Source organism: Eleginops maclovinus, chromosome 15, assembly GCF_036324505.1.
Source record: "Eleginops maclovinus isolate JMC-PN-2008 ecotype Puerto Natales chromosome 15, JC_Emac_rtc_rv5, whole genome shotgun sequence".
Classification (NCBI taxonomy): domain Eukaryota; kingdom Metazoa; phylum Chordata; class Actinopteri; order Perciformes; family Eleginopidae; genus Eleginops; species Eleginops maclovinus.
In genome coordinates, this window is record NC_086363.1 from 20608595 (window position 1) to 20633355 (window position 24761).

General features: G+C 42.0%; 1 protein-coding gene across 1 annotated transcript in view; it reads left to right on the forward strand.

The window, feature by feature from the left end:
• Positions 1-24761, forward strand: part of cdk19 (cyclin dependent kinase 19) — a 49253-nt gene that overhangs the window by 6490 nt on the left and 18002 nt on the right. Inside the window, exons 3-4 of the mRNA XM_063902582.1 lie at positions 22185-22295; positions 22835-22975. Of these exons, the coding sequence (XP_063758652.1) occupies positions 22185-22295; positions 22835-22975 (252 nt within the window). The remainder of the gene's footprint in view (positions 1-22184; positions 22296-22834; positions 22976-24761) is intronic.

Sequence of the window (24761 nt, forward strand, 5' to 3'; positions counted from 1 at the left end):
TACTTTATACTTTTATGCAACTACATTTTGGAGGCAAATGTTGTACTTTTACTCCACTTCATTTATTAAAGATATCTAACTCTAGCTACTTTGCATATTTAGATTATTAATACAAAATATAAATGAACTAAAACATTATCATGTTTTATTAAAGGTTAAGCTACCAAGTGATGAACACATGAATGCATCAGTAATGACAGCACAATCATTTAAATATAAGCTGCTTAAATGGGCCATTCTGCATAATGAGTACTTTTGGTACTTAGAGTATATTTTGATACTAGTACTTTCTTAGTTTTACCATTTCTCATACTCCATGCAGTGCACATTACTCTGACATTGTTTCATAATACTGCACAACAAATATTTATATTTCTTGTACACATAAACTTTGTTACTTTTCTTTTTTTTTATAAATAATAGTTCTATGCTCTTATTTTTACAAATTAGTTCCTCTTACCGTACACTACTGTATATACATTTTTTCCGACATGTATATACAGTAGTGTACTTCATCTGCATTACTTGCACACTGGTCTAGTAACATAATCTGCACTATTTTTTCTAATCTGTACTACTTAGTTTCTTCTTGCACAATTTCTTATTGCGTTTTATTGTTTTATGTCTTATATATACATTATGTTGCATTGTTGGAGGATTTGAGTTTTTCATTGCCATATCTACACTGTAGCTACTGTGCACATGACAATAAAGCCTTTGAATGTTTATAATATATACAGCATTATAGAAGCAAGTTCCCTGTATGCGTGAATCTGCTTTGCAATCAACCTGATTCCATTTTTGATTCTGATGGTTGATATTATTTTTATAATGGACATGCTTAAGACTTTCATATTCAGGTTGGGACCATGCAGTTTGTATTTTATGTATGGGTCTCTGGTTCCCAGTGTAGGAAGCAGAGGCATGCTCTGAGCAGTACTTCGCAAACACTGTGAGTGACACTGAGCAAACTCACAGGCTCAGTTATACATTCAACCGTTCAATAACATGTTACATATTTACAGGTTTTGCCCCAAAAATTCCTGGAAACACAATGGTATGCCTAGCAGTAATGGCAGTTTTCTAAAGCTGAGGTGGTAATCAAATCTTGTACTTCCGTAATAGTAGAAGTACTCAGATCTTGTACTTCGGTAAAAGTAGAAGTACTCAGATCTTCAGTAAAAGTAGAAGTACTCAGATCTTCAGTAAAAGTAGAAGTACTCAGATCTTCAGTAAAAGTAGAAGTACCCAGATCTTCAGTAAAAGTAGAAGTACTCAGATCCTGTACTTGAGTAAAAGTAGAAGTACTCAGATCTTGTACTTGAGTAAAAGTAGAAGTACTCAGATCCTGTACTTGAGTAAAAGTAGAAGTACTCATCTTGTACTTGAGTAAAAGTAGAAGTACTCAGATCCTGTACTTGAGTAAAAGTAGAAGTACTCAGATCTTGTACTTGAGTAAAAGTAGAAGTACTCAGGTCTTGTACTTGAGTAAAAGTAGAAGTACTCAGATCCTGTACTTGAGTAAAAGTAGAAGTACTCAGATCTTGTACTTGAGTAAAGTAGAAGTACCAGAGTGTAGGAATACTCTGTCACAGTAAAAGTCCTGCATTCTAAATGTTCCTCCAGTGAAAGTAGAAAGTACTCTCCTCTAAATGTACTTAAAGTAGCGACAGTAAAAGCAGTCATTGTTTGATTGGTCCATTTCAGAATAATATCTCTGATATGTCTTTAGTACAGTACTTGAGTAAATGTACTTAGTTACTGCCCAGCTCTGTTCTAAAGTAAACACAGCTTGCAATGGATGTTCTAAGGCTTGCAGAGACTGATTTCCTGAAGCAGCAGCTTTACAGCCAGCCAGAAGAAAAGGGGACTAAGGTCAGAGCACACATCAGGAGGTGCGCTAACTCTGTGCCTGGTGCAGCTTTAATTCTAAATTGTCCTCATGGTTTTTATCTTACCAGGGGAGGGGACGCTTGGGGGAACATTTAAAGAATATGGTTCATGTTTATAGTTATAGTGTAATTGCTGTGTCATACTTTCTATTTCTCTTTATTCTTCTACATTTCTATTAATTCACATAATGGCCAAAGAAATTGAATATAAATACCTTCTGAGTACTTAGAAACACATACTGTAGTTCCTCAAATATTTGTTATTATTCCAGTCCAATAATACCAGGTTCAGACTACAAAGAGACATATTATTTAGCCTGTATATATAGGATATAATAACCTAACCCAACAGATGTAGGGCACCAGGAATGTAAATCAGCATCCGGTGCAACAATTGGTTTTAAACTGTCTAGTGGACAGCCAACACTGAAACGTTGACTTTAAGTAAATGTATTATGGCAACAGATTTCACATGACTGTATAAGGTTTAGTTGAAAGCAATAATAGTAACATGAAGGCCATATATTGACATAATATAATTCAGAGGAACCTGCTGGCCAGCTAAAACATGCACACAGGGATCACGAGGCCTTCTTTTTGTTTTCAAATAGTTCTTTTTTCTTGACCCAGCGAAAGGTTTTTACTGCCACGTTATTGGCCTTTCATGATCTGTGATGCAACAGAAGTGAATAAGGCTTATGGAAAAAGGGGAAAACAACGTGATTTACATGATAAGAGATGATTTACAAGGTACAAATAACAAAACAAACACAGATAGATAAGGTATAGCTTACACATAATGGATACAATATTAATACTCAGGTGTATATTAACTGTCAGATCTTACCTCCTGTTCATTATCATTGTGTTGTGTTCCCATCTCTCATCAAAGATATGAACTCGGTTTCTGATTCTGATGGTTGTTTTATCCATTCCATACATTTCATTGACTAGATTCCTCCATTGTTGCAGCATAACATGGACAGGGTCTTTTCTGATTTTTCCATGCCTATGTTTATTTCCCCCTTAAAAAAACATAAAGCATTCACAATAATGAGGTCACCTTTATAGAAACATTAAAAAGACATCACAAATCTTATTATAGGCCAGCAAGCTTTCACTCAACTAACGTTGCAGTGTGACGCAGGTTGAGGAAGAGCTGCTCCAAATAATAGAAAAACAATCAATGACATGTATTTTAGAAGGTTGCAATGTTTCCTCTGCCTCAGGGTTCATTTTCTGTCCAGTTATTTGGACAAAGGTCACCGTTTGATACTTTGTTTTGCTGTAACCAAACTTTCAAAATCTCCATAGCTCCTGAGTTGAGTGGATAGTTTCTCTATCTAGTTTGGGTGTTAAGCCATAGGCTCAGACTAGGGAAGGCTAATATTTGACCAACTATCAACCTGTTTTAAACACCACCAACCATTACTGGACATCAGTCTATGTACATGTATATATCCTGCTCATACTACCTTCAAATCCTGAAGCACACAGCACGTGACAGAGCTTCAGGAGTATACATTGAGCTGGTGATAAAGTAAGAATCCCCTGTGAAGTAGCGGTAGGACGGCAGGTGGAGCTGAATTTCATTCATTCTTCCATTGTAAGTTGACTAAGTTACTATCTCCTTGCCAATTCCTTGTAATATGTTTAATAATGGCTATACTTATCACTTGGAATAGCTAGGAATCTTTTTTGTTGTATTGCCTATGGTGTTTACCCAATAGTGGGTTCTTGTTTAGAGAAATGCCAAACATATTAGACATTTCTCTTCTAACTATTTCCCAGAAGCCACACAAAACATGACAGGACCAAATATATGGTCATGGCTGGCCTTCATCACATTCTTTCCTGCATTTTTAAGTGAGACTTTGTTTATACTGACTTTGAGTTTGGGCTGTCTTGAAGTAACAAATTAAAATCTTCCATGTGTATTATTTCCAGTAGTTTGAGTTGGTGTGTTATGAATGTTTTCATCTGCTTCTGGTATATTGCAGGATAGTTCATTTTCCTCTTTACTTTTACATTGATAATACTTTGTTCATCCTGATGGTTAAATTGTGATATTTTGAGCCTAACAGGCAGGCCGTTAACTCACTGTTGATCTGCTCAACTCAGACTGTCAATCTGCTTTAGGTCTCAAAGCAAAAACCTTCCCTTCCCTCTGATGATTTAAAAGTGCTTTTTGTTTGGGAAACAGAAAATAATTTGGGATGCATTTAGTCATGGCGTTGGTTGTTTCCAAATGAGTGGAATCAGACCATGAAGTCTGTCCTGGGGCGGGCAAACAGAAGCATTGCTGGGGCCTCTGCGCTCTTTAAAAACACTGGATGCTAAGAAATAATAGTTTTTCACCTGATATCTGCTACTGTGAAGTACAGTAGTGGACAGAAACATGTCAGCTCTTTACAAAGAGGGATTGGAAAGTCCTGCCATGAGAAAATGAATATTCAGGCTAGTGGAGCACTGGCTTTAAGGGAAAGCAGGACTGGTTCTGTGTGTCAAGAACATCTCTTTTTTTGAGCATGTGTTTGTGTGTGTGTGTGTAATCTAAATAACCTTATATATTATATTCCCTGTTCCAAACTATTGCATCAGTACCATATTTATAACTCCATGAGGGCCAAAGGCATATTAAATGCTGCACTGTGAAGCAGGAGGAAGAGCTTTCTTTAAAGTTCTCACTGGCAATCCTTTGATCGTCCGGTACCGAAATAGTGAAGTAAACTGTGAATATAGGTTAACATGTTCCTGATGAGCCAGTGCAGTGTGTCCATGATTTAAATAACATTACACTGCAGGAAAGTTGAGCCAGGTTCAACATTTGACCTGATCGGGCACACACACTGTGCCAGCAGAGTGTGTTTCACACAAATGTGGAAGTGTTTTAACAGGCAATGCTAATATCTAAACACTGCTTTCTTTTTATTGGGTAAAGTGAGAACAACACCACTGCCTTCATTTAGAATAGATCACGCTTTTATCACATCTTATAGACATCCCATCTCTTTGCACTTGCTGACCTTGTCCTAGCAGCAGCGTCGTTGAGAGAGGATTTAGTATTTGCTCATGGTCAATTGTTAGGAATGTGAGTGCAGTCATGGGCTTAACGTATGCACATACAGCTCCACGAGGAACATGGAGCTGAGGAATGCAGCAGCCATTATTTCCAAGCAGAGCAGCCTCACATTGCTTGTCCTCTGAACATTATAACCACATGAAATTGGTTTTGCTTAAAAATCTTCTAGACTTGCCCAGCAGAACAAAGGATTCTCTGTGCCTCCCAGCCCACCACCTCGCTTCGTTTAGCAGACTGTGCAGTTCAGCAACTGGCATGCCACATGCAGCGGGAGAGAGGCTGCTCTGGCTGCAATGTGCTTTGGATTTTGCAGCATAACATGGACAGGGTCTCTTCTGATTTTTCCATGCCTATGTTTATTTCCCCCTTATAATACATGTCATCGATTGTTTTTTCTATTATTTGGAGCAGCTCTTCCTCAACCTCCATCACACTGCAACGCAAGTTGAATGAAAGCTTGCTGCCCTATATAATACCATCTGTGATATCTTTTTAATGTTTCTATAAAGGTGACCTCAATATTGTGCATGCTTTATGTTTCTTTAAAAGGTTGCAATGTTTCCTCTGCCTCAGGGTTCATTTTCTGTCCAGTTATTTGGACAAAGGTCACCGTTTGATACTTTGTTTTGCTGTAACCAAACTTTCAAAATCTCCATAGCTCCTGAGTTGAGTGGATAGTTTCTCTATCTAGTTTGGGTGTTAAACCATAGGCTCAGACTAGGGAAGGCTAATATTTGACCAACTATCAACCTGTTTTAAACACAACCAACCATTACTGGACATCAGTCTATGTACATACAGTGAAGGAAATAAGTATTTGATCCCCTGCCGATTTTGTTAGATGCCCACTTACAAAGAACTGAACAATCTACACTTTTAAAGGTAGGTTTATTTTTAACATTGAGAGACAGAAATGTAGATTCAAAAAAAGATATCAATTGATTTGCGTTTTCTGACAGGAATCCTCATTGAACCAGTGTGATACTGTTGAAAGAAAGAAATACAAATTGTTGTCTTAATCCAGGCCTCCCCTTTTCATCAAGGGGCACAGAAATACTTCAGTGGTTTACTTTCCACCCACCTGCTCCTGGTTCACGCCTTCTCTCTACATTCGGTTTGACCTTGCTGAATTGATACATTGTCCATAAATGTCGTTTTTCCCATGAAACCAGTCTTGTTGTTCTCCCTGTCGGTCACAAAGGCTTTTGTTAGTCTGGATATCCTGACCTCATAAATATTTCCTTTCTCCCTCTCTATCATGGCTCATGTGAGCACATACTGTGTGTAAAGATAACAATGTCTCCCTCTTTAACAGTGATTTGTCCTTTACTCTCATAGGTAGAAACACAAAGTCATAGCCCTGCTTTAAGATGATGAAGCAGCTGTTTCCTGTTTTGCCATGCAAACATGTCTCAGTTGTGTTTGTCAAACTGGTTACCAGGGATCCAATGAGTGCTAATGTCTCGCAGTCACTTAAATGGAAGACTTCACTTTCCCTCTTTGTTTCATTGAGTCCATGAAAGCGTACAGAACGTATGCACTGGTTAATCTGCCGGGCTGATGTTAAATGCAGATAACGTGTAGTGATGCATCACCGTCATACTGATGGATCCTGCAGGAATCTGGTGGTCCATTAAAGACTGCAGAGTCAGCAGTATTTGTCTGTTAATAACACCAAATGTCTGCTGCTGCTGCTGTGCTGGGGGCCTGCACTTCTGGAGGAACAAGGCTTGTAGAGAACTGCAGACCCTGCACATAGCTCCCTGAAGAGCCTATTAATCAAGGGGTCCTGGGCAGTGCGACAAACCCCCCCCCCCCCTACCAGCTCATGTGCTGTGAAGGCGAGAACGAGTCCTAACAGTGTTCATGTTGAACCTGATTGGATCCAGTTTAGTACGAATTTTAGTTTGTATTAACTTGAACATTGTAGGGTTTAGTCAATGAAACCTCAAGGCGCTTTGGTTTTCTTAGGTGACATGTTACTTTCATTTTTGTGTATTTCAAAAGTCTTCTAAAAGAGTGTTTTCCGGGCCTGATCCGATGAGTTTCATCAACACCCCTCGTGTTTCAAATGTGCTAATTTGACAGGCTGAGTTACAGAAGTTACTAAACAGTGTGCTCCGAAGCTCAGTGGCCTTCACAAACACATCACAAATTGCCTCTTCTTTTTCTTCTTAGCTCTTCCTGCTCATTCATCAGACAGCCAGCCACCCTATCATCCTTCAAACAAGCCTTTAAAACCCACCTCTTCAGTTCATAATGCTTTCTGTTCTGTATTTGAATCTAATTTACTTTGTTGTTTGAATTGCACTTTTGTAAAGCGACTTTGGATACTTAGAAAGGGGCAATATCAATGTAATGTATTATTATTATAGTTATTATTATTATAGTTATTATTATGCCCCCACCATCGTAATCATTGATGATCAGGAAGTGTTCGATAGGGTGTAATCCCCGGCCTGCCCTTCATCGCTGCACGTGTTGAAGAATGACCGTAAAGCCTTTTATTTACCTAACAACATATTAAGACGTTTCCCACAGGCAGGACACCATGCTCCCTGTGGCTCAGGCTGGATTACCGCTGTGTGATTAGTGGAGATTTCCCAGGGCTTTTTTTATTGTGTTGTGTCATTATACCAGCAGCATGCAAACATCAAAAATGAACAATGTAAGTCCTAGATAAAAACGATTATATTTACAGCCGAGATGAGTAGATGTTTCACATGCAGTAATGCGTCAGATGGCTTAAGAAGACCATCATGTGTTAGAATTACCAACATCGGGGATTGTATTACCTGAATCCCTGCCATGGTGTTGGAGCTGGTAAATATGACTCTTATGTACCAAAGGTTTAACCGTACAGCATGCAACAATAACCGTGTTGTCAGGATGCAGGCTGTCTGTAAACACAATAAATGCCTCAAGTCTTCTGAAGCCTTCTCCTTCCTCTTCTCCATTTCGTTGATCTTACCTAAAGCCTGACCTGTGGTTTTTCACAAATACAAACAAAGCTTTTTTTACTTTCCTTAGGCGTGCAGGTCCTTCCTTGTCACAAATGAGTGACGCTTGATTTTTTGGAAATAAACATATCTTGCATAGATTACATGTTTGCATTGTGTGACTGTATTTCTTCTTATTCCGCGCTGAAGTTTCTGGCACATTGTTTCTTGTGTTGCTGATAGAACGCGTAGAGGAAAACCTTAAGGAAAACATCAAAATAATTTCTGTACCTGAACATCGGATTGTACTTCAACATGTTGTGACTGAAGTGTTGCTTTTCCTCTAAATGCAGCACTGGCAGGAAATATTCTTACTTTTCTCATAACACCTTTCTGCTATTACCAGATAGGTATTAAAGCAATGGCAGGTCTCACTCTGAGCTGTATGTGTTTAATGCGACAGATGACAGGACTTTGTATTTTAACTGTCATGTTATAAGCAATGGTTAAAAGATAATAAGCTATAAGTCCTAACAAGCTGAGACCAAGTGCACGGTTGGCTGAGCCCCATTAGGGCTGGAGGGCAGCCTACCGCCGACAGGTCTGAGGGCCTTGTCATTGCTTTAGACAGCTTTGCTTCTACAAGGCTCCATGTATTGCATTGTTTTCTTCAGCTGGACTACGTCACTTTTGAAATCTAGGTGTTATAGTTGCTTATTACTTATCTACATATGAAATCCCAGACAGGTAAATCTTTCTTTTTATTCAAGAAACATGACTTAAGTATTACATCATGAATCAGAGATGATGATTCACACTTTCATATTATTATATTTTCAAGCAAAAAGGCGCAATATTCTGTAATTTCATTTTAGCAATTTGAAGATTAGCTTTGGTTCTCCTTGGACACTGGGAAATGTTTGTAAGTACTGTAAATTAATAGAAGTGTGGTGTAAGTGTGTGTTCTGACAGGGATTGTGTGAACATCAGACACCAGGAACAAAGCTGTGACAGTACCAGCATGACTGGCCAGGACGGGGTTGATGGGTTTCACACGTGTTCGGGATCCTGCGTCGAACACTTGGTTTGTGTGGGAGCATTAGTGCCACATGCAGGCAATGATCATATGAGGTCTCGGTCCAGTGCCTGGCCCTCGGGGCTGGAAGTGGGGCCTTAGAGCTGGGGGTTTACAAGCCCTAAACCCAGAGCTCATTACCACAATGCCCCATTATAGCTGTGGATTAGGGCCAAAGGGAAGAGGCCAAATCAAACAGCCTGCATACAATTCCTGAATTATTCCCCTCGGTTTGTCACTTCCTACGTTAAGCCTGCTGCCCCTCAACTGCCCTTTTGGTACAAAGTTACAAAATATAGAGTTTTTGCTGCACACTGGATATTTATTTGAATCTGTGTTGGAATTTATGTTGGAATTGCAGAGAGGGTGTTTCTGGTACAAGGTACAGTCTGAAGAGGTTAAAACTCCAGCAGCACCTGTAATATGTAGAACAACAGCAACAACAACAACAGGCTTGTCTGTTTAGTGCTGTAATCCTGGTCCTTTCCACTCTAATGGTGCGTTCACACCGAACGCGATCGTATTGCTCTAATCGCATCGCTCTTATCGCTCGAGTTTCACCGCGGCTGTCAGTTGTGTAACCACGTCATTCAAATACTATGGTAGATACCAACTACATCAAAATGAACATATTTTACCGTGATTTAGTTGTACTACATGTTTAATAATAATGCCAACCTAACAACTCACTAGTACCGGTTTGTAAAAAACATGAATTATTGCTTTAACACGTCTCATCACAAAACAGATGAAAAACCCTTTGAAATGTGTGTTTTCTGAATGGAGATCGGATCGATCAGGCTAAGCTCGGGGTTGTAGTTGCTCCGTCCACGCTCAAAAGAACATCATGCAGACATAAATAAAGCAGCGTCTGTATTCACCATGCCATAGACAGTCTGTGCTTGGTACATGTATAACTTTTCTCCAGTTTCAGAAAAGATATGAGGAGCTGGGGGCTCATCTCCCTTTTTTACTCAGCAACTTGAGAACTGGACTTCTCTCCTGCGACTTTCGTTTCACCATCCGGTGTTGCAGCTATTTTCATCATGCATGCTTACAAGGTCTGTTCCACCTGTGCCTCGCCCATATTGGCGCTCGACCCCAATGGAGTGTGCTTTCTCTGCCTGGGAGCGCGACATCGGAATGATGCCGGGTACTGTGCCTCCTGCTTTGTGCTCCCCCGGGAGGAGCGCGAGCGGAGGCTAAGCTACGGCGAGACGACCGGTGCCGCCGAAGCCGTGGGCAGACTTCAACAAGGACGACGACCGGCGCGTCTATGAGGACGAAGACCCGGCCTCCCTTCTCAGGGACGACGAGCCGCCGGCGGACCACCGCTTCCCCCTTGACGACCTGCCGGCCCTCTTTGCCTCGGCCACCGAGAGGATGGAGACTCCTCTGCCTACTCAACCGCCCTCCTCGGCTCAGGCCAAGGACTTCACGGTAGGACCGTACTCCACGGAAGGCTGGGAGCAGTGGCGGACCTACCATTAAGGCGGAGTAGGCGATTGCCTTAGGCCCTCCTGGTCCAGGAGGCCCCTAACCAGCCACGGCCACATGCCAGTAGCGCCCACCATTATCATTGTAAATTATAATGGTAGTTTAAACAAATAAATAACAGCAACAAAAAAAATAAACGAAAAAACATCAGAAAGCCAAATTCATATTATCCCTACCCGTTGTAGCTGTTGTGATTTCTTCTGAAAAATAAACATTTTGCATTTTGACATACACTGGTGAAGGGGCGCCGGAAGCGCCGCCGCACTTTTTAAGGAAAAATAAAAAATAAATTATATACATATTTGACCACGACACGGCATCACAGTGGTGATTGCAGCATGAACTAGACCTATTTCCAGCGCTGTAGCTTTAAATTACATCTGCTCTAGCTTGGCCTCTTGGTCATGATGTCATGCTCAGCCAATCGGATACTTCGACCGCAGGGTAGGCTTCAAACCAGGAAAAAGGTTATCCTACGAGGCTACGACACTGGAGCTCAGTTCAGTTAACGTTTAGGTATTTGTGGCTACTGATACTGTAATAGGCTAAACAACATTGATTAGCTCAAGCTAAGTATGTCTAGTCATAGCCAAAAAAGTAAGCAACAGTTTGTCACAGAAACTATATCTTTTTGGGTGAACAAAAAAAAGTGTGGAAATTTCTAATTGCAGATCCAATAGAAATGATTCTAGCACTGCAGTATGACGTCATTTCAAAACATGGTGGGCTGTATCATGTGGGCCTACAGATTGAATTTGAACCCTTAATTTATTATTCACGAAGGTGAGGTCAAGAGTTCATGAGCGGAGCCCATATGCCAAACCTTCCTCTATCTATGAACAACATTGAAGTACGTATCTATTGCTGTTTGAGGACGTGGTGGAGCACAAGGTTGTTTCAATGTTTTTGATCGTTTCAATGTTATAGGGCTCTTGTAAAATGAAATGAAATTATAATCTGTCAGTGATTTGCAGGCCAAAATATGCAGGTGCGTCTTGGCACTGCGTTGAGAATGGGAATGACCTTATTGGCTGAAAACGGAGGTTATTATTATCATTATTATTGTACTACCTAGTCCTTGAATGGAAATTCAGGTTATGATGGTGTGTCTTTGTCAATATCAGGCGCAGTTTATTTTACAAGATTATTACTGTATTTTCCGCACTATAGGGCGCACTGGATTATAAGGTGCACTGTCAATGAATGGTCTATTTTCGAAATGTTTTCATATATAAGGCGCACCGGACTATAAGGCGCATTAAGCGAAATGTTGTTACCTCCAGCGTTGTTATGCTCTATACCGTAGTGAAGAGCAGCTGGGTATGTGACACTCTCTGAGGAAAGAGGAGGGGGAAACAGCGGAGCTGGAGTAATGCTTTTTTATTGTCTTCGAACACCCGACAACGCAGCCAACCTGGCAACAACTTCACTTTCCCAAAACTACTTCTTCCGCACACACACGCCCACCCCGCATGTCGCTCTCCTACACACTCCTTTTCTACATGCCGTAAAACGGATACATATTATATAATTATTAATTATATAACAGAAACAAAACAGTCAGATAAGTCAGTAATAAGTTCAGTTATAACACGTAAAATACAATAACGTTAGCGTATTCACAATAACTCTGAAAATTGTTCACTTATAACATGTAAAATACAACACAATACTCTCACTTTTTCAGTTCATTCCTCGTCCACAAATCCCTCAAATTCTTCATCTTCAGTGTCCGAGTTGAACAGTTTACGGCATCCAGCATGCCCGGATCCCTTTCGTCATTATCCGAGTCAGTGTCGTTGCTGCTACCTGGCAGTTCAGTGATGATTCCGGCCTTCGTGAAAGCTCGGACCACAGTTGAGACTGATACATTAGCCCAGGCATCCACGATCCATTGGCAGATAGTGGCGTAAGTCGCCCGGCACTGTCTCCCTGTCTTGGTGAATGTGTGTTCGCCTTCTGTCATCCACTGCTCCCACGCAGCTCGCAGTTTAACTTTGAACGCCCTGTTTACACCAATATCTAGCGGCTGGAGTACTTTAGTTAATCCACCCGGAATGATGGCAAACTCCGAATTAGTTTGCTTCACTTGTTTTTTGACAGCATCGGTGAGATGGGCGCGCTTGGAGTCGCAGATCAATAGGGACGGAGATTTGTGGAAAAAGCCATCCGGTCTCTTGACGTAAATTTCTCTCAGCCACTCCCTCATCTTTTCCTCGTCCATCCAGCCCTTCGGGTTAACTTTGATAATGACGCCGGCTGGGAAATTTCTTTTGGCAAAGTCTTCCTCTTGAAAATGACCATGGGTGGAAGTTTCTGGCCATTAGCCTGGCAACCGAGAACTACAGTGAAGGATGACTTCTCGTTCCCTGTCGTACGTATAGACACCGTTCTGGTCCCTGTTTTCTCCACAGTGCGGTTCACGGGGATATCAAAGGTGAGGGGAACCTCGTCCATGTAAGTGATGTGCTCTGGCCGGATCTTCTTTTCAGTGATCTTCTTTTCGCAGTATGCGCGGAAAGCGGCCAGCTTTTCTTCGTAATCTTTTGGCAGTTGCTGCGAGACGGTAGTTCGTGTGCGGATGGAGAGATGACGTCTTTTCATAAAACGAAAGCACCAAGAAGGACCGCCTCGAAAGTCATTGATATTCATGTCCCGTGCTAACGCTGTTGCCTTCATTCGAATAGAGACTGTAGAGACGCTTCTACCTGCTGCTCTCTGTTCAATAATCCACTGTTCAATGTTGTCCTCTAACTGCGGCCATCTCGCGTTGTTTCCTCGGAAACTCTGTGTGGTCTTCTTTACTTGGCGCAGGTCATCTTCTTGCTTCCTCCACTTCCGTATCATTGATTCATTAATGTTGAATTCTCTCCCAGCTGCTCTATTCCCATGTTCTACTGCGTGACTGATAGCCTTGAGTTTGAAGTCCGCGTCGTAAGCGTGTCTCTTGACCAGTGCCATTTGGTGCAACTCCGCGACGCTCCTGACTACGGTAGCCGTAATGCTGCAAGCGGTGCGGCTTTGTAGTTTACCAAAGTCGTACTAAAACATTTTGACAGAGCGCCGTGAGCGCTGTGTACCACACAAAATCACTTCGAGGTCAGTAAGCACAACCAGAATTACCGTAATCCATATATAAGGCTCACTGGATTATAAACGCACTGTTGTTTTTGAGAAAATGTAAGGCTTTTAAGTGCGCCTTATAGTCCGGAAAATACGGTAATTCAGAACTCGTAGACTAAATCAGTCTGTGCAAAAAGACGCTACATGCAGTCCAATCAGCTTGAATGAAACCACCCAAAATCACTACACAGCACCTAACAACCAACCCACACATAACATAATGACAGTTTTTTGTTTGATTTTTTAAAATGATCTTATATCGTAATATCCCACATGAAAACGTGCGTGAACGCTAATTGGCCTCTGGAATGTTGGTGCTACGCCGGCGCCGCCAAGGGAGTGGCGCTGGCGAGCAACATGTCGCTGTTGGCAGGCTTACTCGATGTTCTCACTGACAAGAGGACCAAGCTGACACCCACGGAGATCACGGAGGTGCAGACTCCTTTTGAGCCGTTGGATCAGGCAGACCTTGACATCTTATCACTTAAAACGGTGCTCCTTTTGGCCCTCACGCCTGCCAAGAGGGCGGGGGATTTACGGGGAAGAGAAAAAAAAGGTGTGACAAGCCGTTGCACTGAGCAAAGGGACTAGAATGCGACCACCCACTACACAGGTTGCCATGTCAGACTATTAAACTAAGTACAATCCTAAAGAAAAATATGCTAGTAAAATATGCCTGTACGAAAAGGCTCATGCCACAATATGATAGTAACAAATATCATCCCATAGCACCATTCGGGCTCTGGGCGATGGAAACACAACTGGTTGCAAAAAGGTGAACCAATTCCAAACCAAAAGACTACTAGCACGGAGCTACATCTGGAACCACTAGCCATGCCTACAGGAGCAATTTGGGGTTCAGAACACAAGGACATGTTGACTGCGGGTACTGTGGAACAAACCCCTGACATTCTGAGAGATTTAGATTTTTAATACTAAATATATGTTAATCCAAAAATATATCATATATTATTCTAGGTATGTTGTAGATATAGATAAAGTTGGTGAAAATCGCAAGCTACCCTGACATTGATATGAATCGATGGTTATAATGCAATATTATATCATACATCAGGGCTATTCAACTTCATTAGCAAGTGGGCCAAATAGGAAAATCACAGGGGGTTTGTGGGCCACACAATACTTTGTCAAGGAATCACTACAAATAACTCTTACTTACAGTAGTGTTAAAAGATACTAATACATTCAATTAACTACTAGAACGTGCATCCCTTTTTTTCACTTTAATTGTGTCACCATAAATCATTGCAGAAAGCAACCAGTCCATACAAAAGAAGTAGGAAAGTTATGGTTACAAGGCTCAACACAAAAGTGCACAATGTTGCATCTTTACATCTATCGAGACATGAGGTTCACTCACAATGTCCACTAATGTACAAAACAAGATGAACATAATAAAACGGTATTCATCACATTAACAGTAAGTAGCCCTGTTTATAATATCCTCAACACTTCCAAGCATACATAAGGTGCTTTGAAAACAACACACATCCATAAAATGTAAGGCTAAATGCACAAAAACATTCATGTCTTGGAAACATGTTTACAGTTTGCAAAACAGTGAGTAGGCTTGTTTGAATGACCATAACATGAATGACCATAAAAACAGATCTGCATACTGCAGACTTCTGTCATGTTTAGCCTGTTTGAGTCAGTGAGAGAAATTACACTGCCTTGATTTAGCCATTTCAGCATAGTTTGGCTCATAAGTGGTAAGAGCAATCCTGAGACACTCTGAGACGCAACTTCTCATTGGTCATGGAGCAACGTGCCCTTGTTTTGATGGCATTCATATGAGAAAAGCTAGACTCACAAGTATAGGTAGATCCAAACATTGTCAGTATAAACAAGGCCACCTTCCTCATTGTGGGGTACTGATACTGGCTAACATGGTTAGACCAAAAGTCTACCACACCCTCAGACTGCAGGAGCTGTTTTAAAGCAAAGGAAGACTGCACATCAACCAGCTCCATCTGAAAGAGGCTCTCATCAATGCAAGACAGTACCTCTTTTACTTTTACACAGAAGTCTGCATCAGGCTTGATGCAAAATGGGTCACGAGCAAACTGTAATACCTTAATTGGAATGCTGAAGCCTTGGAATCTGTCAGTAAAGTTTTCAGTCAATTTTGTCATGAAGTCTGTCATGACTGGTGTTATGTTTGCCCTGGGTGATGTGGTCATAAATGCACAGAGTTTTAATTTGTCTTGAAGGCACAAAGTCTTTCAACCAAATCAGCGATAGACTTTTCGAGGCCCTGCAGTTCGCAATTCAAAGTGTTCAAGTATCCAAAAATGTCACACAGAAAGTAAACATCTGCCATAAACTGTTCATCCAACATGCGCTCCAAGAGGTTTGAAGCTTGTTTGTGCTTACAGGTGCTAAGGAAAGACACAATCCCCTGGCGGAGTTCACAGAAACGGTCCAGGACCTTACCTTTGCTGAGCCATCGGACATCGTTGTGGACGAGTAAGTCCGTGTGTTCAGCAAACGTGTCAGCAAGCAGCTGACGGAACAGGCGGTGTTGTAGGCTGGAGGCAGTGGCAGCGCCAGAGTATTTGTTCTGGTTCAACTACGGTGGGGCTAACCCATACAGCGGTGGGGCTCACATCAATGCCATAATTTCAATGTGAATATATATTCAATAAAACAACACCCTCCCACAGCTAGAAACAAGCACATGCACACACACACACACACACACACACACACACACACACACACACACACACACACACACACACACACACACACACACACACACACACACAGACGTTGGCAGGCGAAGCAGAAAGTTGCGTCCATCCCCTGCTCCATCTCCTCTTCTTTTTGCTCATCTTCGTCAGGCCGAGCCTGGCACATTGAAGACGTGGGAAGTTGTGTCCTTATCCAACCGCCCGCCACCGCCATCTGTTGTTCCGTCCGACGACGTTTAAAAACAAATGTATCCATGATAAAGTTTGACCTGAGCTTAATATGCTACGAGCACAATAGAACTTCCGGTTAACTTCAGCGTGTTGAGGGTACGCTCGACTACTACCGGTAGGTTGTGTTGCTGTGGAGATTGGAGATGCTAGTTTAGAGTAGCTGCTAATAATTTGATTGACAAAGTTTAAATATGAGTGGATTTCGGGTGAAAGAGAGGCAGTTGGGGTATCAACGCGTGAAAAAGACGGCACTCCATTGTTGTGTACCACTTTGTATGAATTTGTCGAGGTACAATAGTACTATAAGCTTCCATAGCTTTCCAGTGGATGTGTCGGTGAGAGCCGAATGGATGGTAAGAGTATGGCGGGACGACTTCACCCCAAGCAAGACCAGTCGTGTTCGCAGCAGGCAAACATCTACTGACTTATATTTTAATTAATAAATTATTTATTTGAAATCTATATCAATTTGGTCTCCCTTCGTGTTGTTTAATTTCCCTCAAGTGGGCCTGACTCTCTGAATATTAGTTGGTTTTATGGTAGGGCTAACGGTAGGGCTAACAAACCCTACCCTGGCGTCACCTATGGCTGGAGGTTGAGCAATGGAATTCACAATTTTCATGACAGTGTCCATGGTGTTTTTCAAATCACCACTGAGCTTTGCACACAACACAGATTCATGAATAATACAGTGTAAATACCGCATGTGTGGGGCTATGGCAGATAGCAGTGGTGGGCCGTCAGGGCCAGCAAGGCCTTCTCTGCTGGCCTAAACATCATCAGAATATAAATTACATTTTGATATATTTTTTCCACAAATACGTATTAAATTATTCCCCATAGTCTATTCTCTTCATTTTATAGCGTTCGTCTTGGCTGCGCTGCTTCCAGCCTCAGAACGAGATTTGGAGGGCTGGCCTTTATGTTAGAGCTTTTATCCAATCATATTTCAGCCATAATGTGTTGCTAGGGTCAAAGAAATCTGCCCTTAGGCCTTCAGAATCAACAGTGCGGGCGGCTGTAGCTTAAAGTGAACGCAAACAAAATTGTGGCGTTAACCAATCAGATTTCGAGGTGGCGACAACGGGCCAGCTAGCAGGCGTACGCTAACGGTTAGCACGTGCACATCTTCTGATTGGATACGCACTATTGAGAGGCAGAGCTAGGCAGTAGGCAGAGCCATACAGTCTATGGGCAAAGCTAGCAAACAGAACTAGAACTTGAGCGAGCTAATTTGTGTAGATTTCTACAAGCTATTTTTTTCAACCCACAATGGCTGAAGGAGGAGAAGAGATCAATTTGGTCGAAGATATAATTACAACGCCATTTTCAAAACGAACTTTTCAAGTAAAGCTACACATCTTGAAAAGGTGAACGACCAACTCCAACGCTAGCGAGCCTAGCACAGCAGGGAAACTACGAGCGGTACCCCTGGCTCACAGCCTCCGAGAGGCACTGCAAATTGTACTGCCGGGAATGCCTGGTATTTGCAACTGATCGATTTGGTGTTTGGAGCCACACTAAATTTGCAAACTTGAGTTGTCTAACCAAGGCAGCAACAAGACACAAAAGCACGGCTGGGCACTTGGAAGCACTGGTGCTTTTGAAAACCTTTGGGGACACCCGAGTGGATCTACAGCTCAACGAACAAGTGCCAGGGAAACGGAGCTCCACAACGAAAGGGTGAACAAAAATAGGGAAATATTGAAAGACTGATTGATTGTGTCCTGTTTTTGGGTAAACAGGAACTTTCATTTAGGGGACACGATGAAAGCGCCGAGTCCAGAAACAGGAAACTACGTGGAGCTTCTTTCTTTTCTTGCTGAGAACAACACAGATTTGCATTACCACCTGTACACAAACAACATGTTTACTGGGACGTCAGGCAAAATACAAAACGACCTGATTTATGCTATTGCTGAAGTGATGGGAGAAGAGATCAAAATGAAGATTAAAAAAGCTCCCTTTGTCGCTGTTATGGTGGACGAGACGTCAGATGTGGGTAATGTAGCACAGCTGGCACTTGTCCTGCGTTATGTGACGGACACAGGTGTCAAGGAGCGGTTTGTCAGATAATGTGATTAATTAAGTTAACTGTAAATGCTGATGTATTGATTATAAATGCTTCGGAAATATTAATATAACTCTGTTGTACTTGACTATGTTAAGGTGATGCAACGCCCGGTTATACTGCGTTTCTGTCTAAATGTATAGTTTCTAGAGCCATGGCGTCATAATGATGGTATTAAGAGGTGGAATAATTCAGGTAGGACTGTGTAGGACATCACTGAAGGCCTAGGTGTGAAATGCACGGCCCGCCACTGGCAGATAGACACGCCACCAGCCCCTGCACTCTGCCGATCATAGCTCAGTGACCAACAGGCACACTTTTTTTAAATCCAGCTGACGTTTGTTAAAAAACGAGACTATCTTTTGAAAAATAACCTCACCTGTAGTGTGTCCCTCCAAAGGAATAAGCCCCAGAAGTTCTTCCCTTAAGCGACCTCCATCAAACAAACTCACATAGATGCATAGCTGGGCCATGTCAGTACAGTCAGTTGATTCGTCCACAGCGTTTGATATAAACTCCGATTTCCGAAGGTTTTCCAAAAGCTTCCTTGACGCATCCTTTGCAAGTAGTTCCACTCTGCGAGGTGTTGTTGTGTCTGAGAGAGGTACTTTTTAATGGCTGAAGTGACGCTGTCTTTAACTTTTTGGTCAATAACCATTTCACCAATGACAGCAAGCATGCACTCTTTAACGGTCTCCGCGTCGGTAAAGGGCCCCTTCTGTCCGGCTAGTGTCCAGGCTACTCGCAAGATGCTATCGTAGCTCTGTGTTGTTCCGTGCAAAAGTGACTAAAAGCCACTTGACTCCGTTCAAACGATGCTAGCAGTCCCTATACTTTCCTTCTCCGTTCCTCTGAGCCCGCGGGAAAACTGGCAGAAAACGAGCCGTGATTTGAGTTATAGTGTCGCTTTACCTTGTATTCTTTCTTCATGGATATACATTCGTTGCACAATAAACACACCGGTTTATTACTTGTTGCGGCTGGCAAAGTAAATAAATATTTGTCAGTCCATTCATTCTGGAATTGGCGATTCTCCGAATCAACTTGACGTTCCTTTGCCTTGGAGAGAGACATCTTGAAGCTGTTGAACTGTCTCTGTGGCCCGCGAACCTTCCAGACGCATTTGATGAGGCCCGTTATTTTGCCTGCTGCGCTCTGAGCCGCAGGCAAAACAAGCTGAGATTTGCATGAGGACTGAAATTTGCCTGCGGCTCAGAGCGCAGCAGGCAAAACAACGGGCCTCATTCAAATGAATGGAGGAACCTGCATTCTCGCCGGATTTAGTGTGATTCAAACATTAGTTTTATTTATGCTATTACACATATGCCATTTCGATTTGCAGGCAACATCTTGTGGGCCAGAAAAAAGTTCAGAAGGGCCGGATTCGGCCCGCATGCCGCTAGTTGCCTAGGCCTGTCATAGATCATCCTGAAATGGATTGGGCAGCATTGAGTATTTACTTTTTTAACTTTACAACGTTTGTGACACTGTGGTTTTGCTATTTTAAATGAAGTGAAAGATCTGAGTACCTTGTCCCATTATGCTTTGTATCATTTTGATAAAGTAGTTAAGGAACAGCAGTACACATCTGCTTGTGAGTAAAAGAGCAGCATTCACATGTTACTAGGATTTGTGTCAATGGATTCTGAGCCATGAGTATCTGAGCTGGTCTATTAGCAGAAGCTAGCTACGCAGCTTTAGTTGCTGTATAAATAAGACATGCGGGTATTGGACTTGAGTCAGCCACCATATGTTGGATGGACCCAAAAAGCAAAGTGCATCCAGAAAAACAGGAACAGTGCATGGAGCATCTACAGTGAATACAGTGAGAGTCATGACAGCCTGTAGACGTAAATAATTCAGTCACAGTGTTTCCGTGCTGTTGGCTTCACCCACTGCACACATGGAGGCTATCTAATGATTGAATATGGATCGTTTCTGGTGGGTCAGAGTGTGGATGGGAGTGGGAACAATGAACCAGTTACACAGACAGAGAAAGAGCTTCTGCTTTAGTGATGCAGCAATTTGTGCAGCATTAGCTTCCATTATGCAGCTACCTCAGTGCTATCTTCCATTAGGCCTTCAGCTGCTGTTACAGCCAGAGACTCACTTGTATATCACAACAACGGCTTAATGATCCTGTTCACAGGCTATAGGACACAGTTCCTTCTGAATTGGCACACCTAGCTGCATTTCTGGGACTGGATTAGTTTTCAAATCACATTAAAGATGCTTACAAATGGTACAAGGATGATCAATACATAATGATAATCATTTGCAATTTAAGATGAATTAAACCTCTGTATGGTTTGTATTGCAGCCAATCAGGATGCTCTCTATTGTGCACCTGTAGAGGGTCAGGATGCTCCCTATGGTGCACCTGTAGAAGGTCAGGATGCTCTCTATGGTGCACCTGTAGAGGGTCAGGATACTCTCTATGGTGCACCTGTAGAAGGTCAGGATACTCTCTATGGTGCACCTGTAGAAGGTTAGGATGCTCTCTATGGTGCACCTGTAGAAGGTTAGGATGCTCTCTATGGTGCACATGTAGAGGGTCAGGATGCTCTCTATGGTGCACCTGTAGAAGGTCAGAATGCTCTCTATGGTTTACATGTAAAAGGTCAGGATGGTCTCTATGGAGCACCTGTAGAGGGTCAGGATGCTCTCTATGGTGCACCTGTAGAAGTTGCAGAATATCCTGGAGTCCTTGTTGAACCTCCGCAGCCTGAGGAGGAAGAGGAGCCACTTTGGGCTTGTTTTGGTGATGGTGTTTGTGTGATGAGTCCATGTCAGGTCCTCAGTGATGTGGACACCGAGGAACCTGAAGCTGCTGACTCTCTCCACAGTAGTCCCATTGATGGCGATGGGGGGCATGTCCCTCTCTCTGCTGCTTCCTGTAATCCACAATCAGCTCCTTGGTTTTGCTGATGTTGAGATGGATGTTGTTATCCAGGCACCCCGATTACGGTCGTGTCGTCACCAAACTTCAAGATGGTGTTGTAGCTGTGTGTGGCCATGATTTGTAGTCTATAGTATAGCATACATGAAGCATCCAAACAGTCCATCCATGCGGATGCAGTCTAGGTTAAAGGTCATCATGGACCATTTGTCCTACTTACTATATGACATCGTCGATGTTCAGGGCTAGACTTATTCCCCAGACACGTATCACAGAGCGCCACAGGAAGTCCTTCATTTCCTTTTATTTCTATTTTCTTAGCAATTCATATATTGATACACATCTTAGTAACTGTATCCCACTTTTCCCTTCGGTATCAGTAAAAAAATTCTGATATTTTGTGTGTCCTTTTAATAAAATTGACATAACCATACCCTTCAGCTGCTATTTACGGGCCATCACACTGAAGCAATTGTAATATGTCCCTTCTTACTATTTCCCAAAAGAACACATCAGTTGATTTTGTACTCTGTACTCTAGTTTGCTGCAACATCAATACGACATGACGACACATTTCAAGAAAACACATTGAATGAAACTGTCATCACATCTCCTGCTGACTTTAAAGTGATGTACTCTTTTCTGTTGTGTCTTTCAGCTGTTACGAGAACTGAAACACCCGAATGTGATCGCACTGCAGAAAGTCTTCCTGTCCCACAGCGACAGAAAGGTTTGGCTCCTATTCGACTATGCTGAACATGATCTATGGGTGAGTCTCTCTGTGTCATTGCTGCATGAGTAGATATGATGTGATATTGTTAAAAATATATATTCACTATGTCATTCTACTAGATACAGCCTGATGGACAGTAAGAGTTCATGTTGCCATCAAACTTATCCTCTTGTTCAGATTCATTATTATACGACATAACTTGAGTAAAGGGTTACTATGTGATCCTTAATAATGACTGTTTTGCCATTTGCCATTTCTTTTCAAAATGGTCACCTGGGCGATCATGCACCTTCCTCAGTCGAACCAGGGTTGAATCTGACCCTTAGCACTTTTTAAAATGTTGTCCCCCCTCTCACCCTTTCTGGTCTATTGAACTTTCCAAAACAGCCCAAGGAGGCCAGCTGCCAAAGAGTTAATTCATCTTCTGACCGTAGTTTACTGTAAATGTAGGAAAACCTTTCTGTTCCAACAGCTGCCAAGTAGGTTACCAGTACACAATAAAATTAAAAGGTATATAAATCAGAATTTACTTCAGTCCACACACAGCTGAGGTGAAACGTTTCTCTGCCTCGCAGCACATCATCAAGTTCCATCGCGCCTCGAAGGCCAACAAGAAACCCATGCAGCTTCCCCGAGGAATGGTGAAGTCTCTCCTGTATCAGATTCTGGATGGGATCCATTACCTCCATGCCAACTGGGTGCTCCACAGGGATCTGGTGAGCTGCTATATTAGTTCCACTGCTCCACTTCCTCTTTACAGACACACCAGCTCCAGCACTTTATCGCTGAGCCGCTTTCAAAATGTCACCAAACACTGATTTCTTGTAGCGTCAGAGATAAATTACAAATTATATAACAAAAGAAATGCAACAACAAGGTCACACAATCGAAAATAAAATAATGGAGCGTAATAAAAGTGGAGGAAATGTTGTATTTTTTAAATTTAGAAATCATTTCTGCATAGGCCTAATGTAAATTAAAATAAAACTGCTAGGACGTATGCAAAGTGTGTTGATTTTTGGAAACTAGCCTTTGCTTTCATCATTGGAATAATGATTTCATGTCATGATGACACAGAGTAGCTTACTGTTAGCATGCAGCTAAATACAGCACAGAGTAGCTTACTGTTAGCATGCAGCTAAATACAGCACAGAGTAGCTTACTGTTAGCATTCAGCTAAATACAGCACAGAGTAGCTTACTGTTAGCATGCAGCTAAATACAGCACAGAGTAGCTTACTGTTAGCATGCAGCTAAAGACAGCACAGAGTAGCTTAATGTTAGCATGCAGCTAAAGACAGCACAGAGTAGCTTACTGTTAGCATGCAGCTAAATACAGCACAGAGTAGATTACTGTTAGCATGCAGCTAAAGACAGCACAGAGTAGCTTAATGTTAGCATGCAGCTAAAGACAGCACAGAGTAGATTACTGTTAGCATGCAGCTAAAGACAGCACAGAGTAGCTTAATGTTAGCATGCAGCTAAAGACAGCACAGAGTAGCTTACTGTTAGCATGCAGCTAAATACAGCACAGAGTAGCTTACTGTTAGCATGCAGCTAAATACAGCACAGAGTAGCTTACTGTTAGCATGCAGCTAAAGACAGCACAGAGTAGCTTACTGTTAGCATGCAGCTAAAAACAGCACAGAGTAGCTTACTGTTAGCATGCAGCTAAATACAGCACAGAGTAGCTTAATGTGAGCATGCAGCTATAGACAGCACAGAGTAGCTTACTGTTAGCATGCAGCTCAATACAGCACAGAGCAGCTTACTGTTAGCATGCAGCTAAAGACAGCACAGAGTAGCTTACTGTTAGCATGCGGCTAAAAACAACAACGATTAGTTGATTGAATCATTTAAAGTCAACCATAAAGTAGAATTTTAAAACATATTGTGTATTAAGATAATTGTGACGAACCAATAATAATGACTTCATGCAGCTCAGTGCTCCTGCGAGCTGCTACTTATGCACATGTTAGCTTCTTTTATTTTTGTGTAATTCAGGGGCAACATATTTTTAATAATAATAGTATGCAACAAATAATAATAATCAGCCTAAATTGCATTACTTTCGATAACATTGGATACATACTAAGTTCCCATCCATATCCGTCACCTTGACCCTAGCTAAAGCTATCTAAAGAGGAATGTTGCACCTTGCCTCTCTGTGCCATATGTGACCATTCACCCAGCAGAGCTAATCTCAGTACAGCTGCTGTTATGTCTGGCTGTGGTTTCTTATTATCACTTTGATTGCATTGCTTGAAGTGCAGAACGCCCTGAACCCTAAATGTTGTCTTGACTCTTTGGACCTGTAAACCCGGCTGCACCATGCTGCTGGTCCTGTGGGATTCTCCCCACCTTGGTTTTCCCACACTGCTTTAGGTAGAGGGAAATATTCCTGTTTGCAGCTGAGAGTCAGCTGTAGCCATATTACACAACTTCTTGTGGTTAAGATGGCAGATGGCAGGGATTAAATGTAAACTGTTGTCAATCTAGTTTT